At 58.3% G+C, this 3,170-nt stretch overlaps 1 protein-coding gene across 1 annotated transcript; it reads right to left on the reverse strand.

Moving 5' to 3' along the window:
- Positions 1–2,062: 2,062 nt before the first annotated feature.
- CLDN14 (claudin 14) lies at positions 2,063–2,779 on the reverse strand. Its single transcript, XM_040980903.1, has one exon. It carries the CDS (start codon positions 2,775–2,777, stop codon positions 2,067–2,069), a length of 711 nt encoding a protein of 236 aa, XP_040836837.1. The 5' UTR covers positions 2,778–2,779; the 3' UTR covers positions 2,063–2,066.
- Positions 2,780–3,170: the final 391 nt, after the last annotated feature.

A 3,170-nucleotide genomic window follows, 5' to 3' on the forward strand; every position in this document is an offset into this window, starting at 1 on the left:
GTCACCTTCTGCTGCTTTCCCAGGTAGCAGAGAGCTGGACAGGACGCAGAGCAGCTGGGACTTGAATCAGCGCTCTCATGTGGGATGCTGGCCTGGCCAGAAGTGGCTTCGCCTGCTGCTCCACAATGCTGGGCTCCTTAAATTTATTTTCATTTATTTGAAAGGTAGAGGTCTTCCATTTGCTGGTCCCCTCCCCAAATGTCCACAACAGGAGAGGCTGGGCCGGGTCCAAGCCAGGAGGCCACAAGTATCCAGGTCTTGTTCATGTACTTGAGCTGTCACCTACTGCCTCCCAGGGTGTGCATTCGCAGGAAACTGGGATTTGAGTCAGGACCGGGATTTGACTTCTGGCCCTGGAAAAGGGGGTGTGTGTGTCCTAAGGGACCTGTTACCTGCTGTGCCCGATGTCTGTCCAAAAAGGTTACTTTTCTTTCCTCTGGAATCAGTCCACTATCTGGAACAAGTTGTCTGTACAGACTCTAGATTGTGACTGTTTTGGCTTCTTTGTGGCCAAGTACAGGCTGATATGTGTAGCACCTGCTCCATCTTGGGACCCACAGCTCTGTATGGGACAGAAAGGCACACACACACGTGTGTGTGTGTGTGTGTGTGTGTGTGTGTGTGTGTGTGTGATTGTTCCCGAACTCCCCTGCTTTTCCATCCTGCTGGAAGACTTCAGTGAGATGTTCTGGGCGGGGGTGGGGGGGTGGGGGGTGAGGAGCGGTCAGAGAAGCCTGGAGGATTCAGCTGTGGGGGCTGTGTTCACTCCTGGTCCTGGGACAGTGTCTGCAAGCAAAGAAGCAGGTGACTGCTGGGCAGTGGCAGCAGGCTCAGCTCCCTGACAGAGGCTGTGGCCTCGGGGCAGCTGCAGGAGCAGTGGTCCTGGCTAGTCCCCGCATCCTTGACCACCCCAGGAAGGAAGCCAGCCAAGACCCTCCTTGGTGCCTGGGGGAAAGCTTTGCTCCCCCAGCTGGCCGGCATCTTAGCAGCAACCAGAGAGCCGGGTGCCCAGGCGTGCTTTGCTTTGGACCAACATAAACCCATTCTTCCCTAAGTACCGTCATCATGCCTTTCTTCTGCCTTTTGCTCATAGGTAGATGACCTTGTCCTTGTCTTGTGGTTGGTGACAACGACCTTGACCCAAGGAGGCACCTTCCTCCTTTCCTGTGCTTGGAGACCTTGTGTGTGTGTGGGGGGGCAGTGTATGTGTGTGTGTGTGCGCACATGTGGGTATATATGTATGTATGTATACATGTGTGTGCACACTCGTGCATAGCTCATGGATCAACATAAGCCATTCTTCCCTATGTCCCATCATCATGCCTCAGCAGTGGTCACTCCCAGGGTCAGCTCTCAGTGGTGCTTGTGGTCAGCATGAATGGCCGTGACCCTGAGCCCCACCACAGGCTCCAATTGTGAGTATCAGCACTTTAGCAGAAGGTTCCAGAAACTGAAACTAATTTTGCTTTTCCAACAGAACCAGTCTTGTATCCCAAACAAAACCCCTGAGTCAGACTCCCAGTTTTTATTGCGCTGTTATGTAAACCACCCACATAAATACATTGAATAAATACAAAACCAGAAGGGAAGATTTATGGAAATCTTTGGTCTGCGGAGTCCTCTCCTCCCCTTCCTTGTGTCCCAGCACACTGCCTCCTGGCACACACCACTTCTTCGCATTCAGAAGCAGCTGTGCTGAGGCCACTCACCCATCAGGGGCTTTGCAGGTCAGCGGCCCTGGAGGAGAGTCGAGCGGGGAGACCCCCTCGAGGTGGTGCCACTTTCACCTGCTTGCATCGGCCGAGTGTCACTCCTGAGGGTGGCAGGCAGTGACCCTGACCCTGGGCCTGACAGGTTCTGATTGTGACGATCAGCACCTTGGTAGAACAGTCTGGAAACATAAACACTGTCCACTGCCCACACAGGCAGTCCTGCAGGCTTACTCTAGGCACCCCCCACCCCCAGCTCCTCGCTGGGAGACTAGCACAAGGTTATGCAGCCTGCACCTGCCTGGGGAACTCCCACGTGGTTGTGCAGCCTGCACCTGCTGGGCAAAGCCCCTGGACTCACACATAGTCGTTCAGTCTGTACCCGCTGTGCGTCGTTGAGGTCACCGAGGGGGCACGGTTGTCTTTGTAGGCAGCCGGAGGCCGGTAGGTGGGCGCAGACACCGTGGTGGGCCTGGGCTGAGCCTGGGAGGGCCGGTAGGGAGCCTCGTCCTGGCAGGAGAGGCAGAGCAGGGTGCCCCCGATGAGCGACAGGGACGACGAGATGAAACCCAGGTAGAGCGCCTGACCGAGCTCGAACTTCATGCCGCTAGGCAGCAGCGGGTTGTAGAAGTTCTGCACCACGTCGTTGGTGGTCCAGGACACGGCCACCATGCACAGCAAGCCGGAGAGCAGGAACAGGACGCCGCCCAGCACGGCCATGACGGCCTTTGCAGGCGTGCCCTTGGCGCAGCGCGTGCACTTCATGCCCACCACGGCGCAGGCGCACGCCATACCGGCCAGCAGGCAGGAGATGACCATGAGCGCGCGCGCCGCCTGCAGGTCACGCGGCAGCGCCAGCAGCGAGCGGTAGATCTGGCACTGGTAGATGCCGGTGCTGTGCCACACGCACTCCATCCACAGCCCCTTCAGGTAGGACACGGCCGTCAGGATGTTGGTGCCCACGTGCGCCGTGCGCCGCCAGTGCGGGAGGATGGTGGTGATGAGTGTGCCCAGCAGGCCCAGGAGGCTGAGCAGGAAGCCCAGGAGCTGCACAGCCGTGCTAGCCATGGCCGAGGCCGTGGCGCCCGCGGGGTCCCGCCGGCAAGCAGCCCAGGGACCCTCAGGTGGCGGCGGGCAGCTTCAGGAGCCGGTAGGAGCCCTAATGAAGTCAGGGAGGGAGGCGGGGAGAGAAAGGAGAGCAGTTAAAGATTACCTCGACGCATTTGCTTCCAAGGCAGCAGGTGTGACAATTAGCATTTTCTAGAAAATAGCTCCTGGGGGTTCGCAGGCTGCAAGCACAGGGCGGGATCCGGAAGGGAGGGGACCATGTCAGGAGCCCTTGCTGTGTGGAGGCTAAGGGGGCGGCTCTGTGGCTGCCTGCAGAGCTTGGAGCAGAGGTGAGGTGGTGGTGGCAAGGGGAACTTCACCCGGCACCCCTGTGCGTAGCTCCATGCCCAGATT

This window comes from Ochotona curzoniae, unplaced genomic scaffold (assembly GCF_017591425.1).
Source record: "Ochotona curzoniae isolate NIBS_2020 unplaced genomic scaffold, NIBS_Ocur_1.0 contig_3498, whole genome shotgun sequence".
Classification (NCBI taxonomy): domain Eukaryota; kingdom Metazoa; phylum Chordata; class Mammalia; order Lagomorpha; family Ochotonidae; genus Ochotona; species Ochotona curzoniae.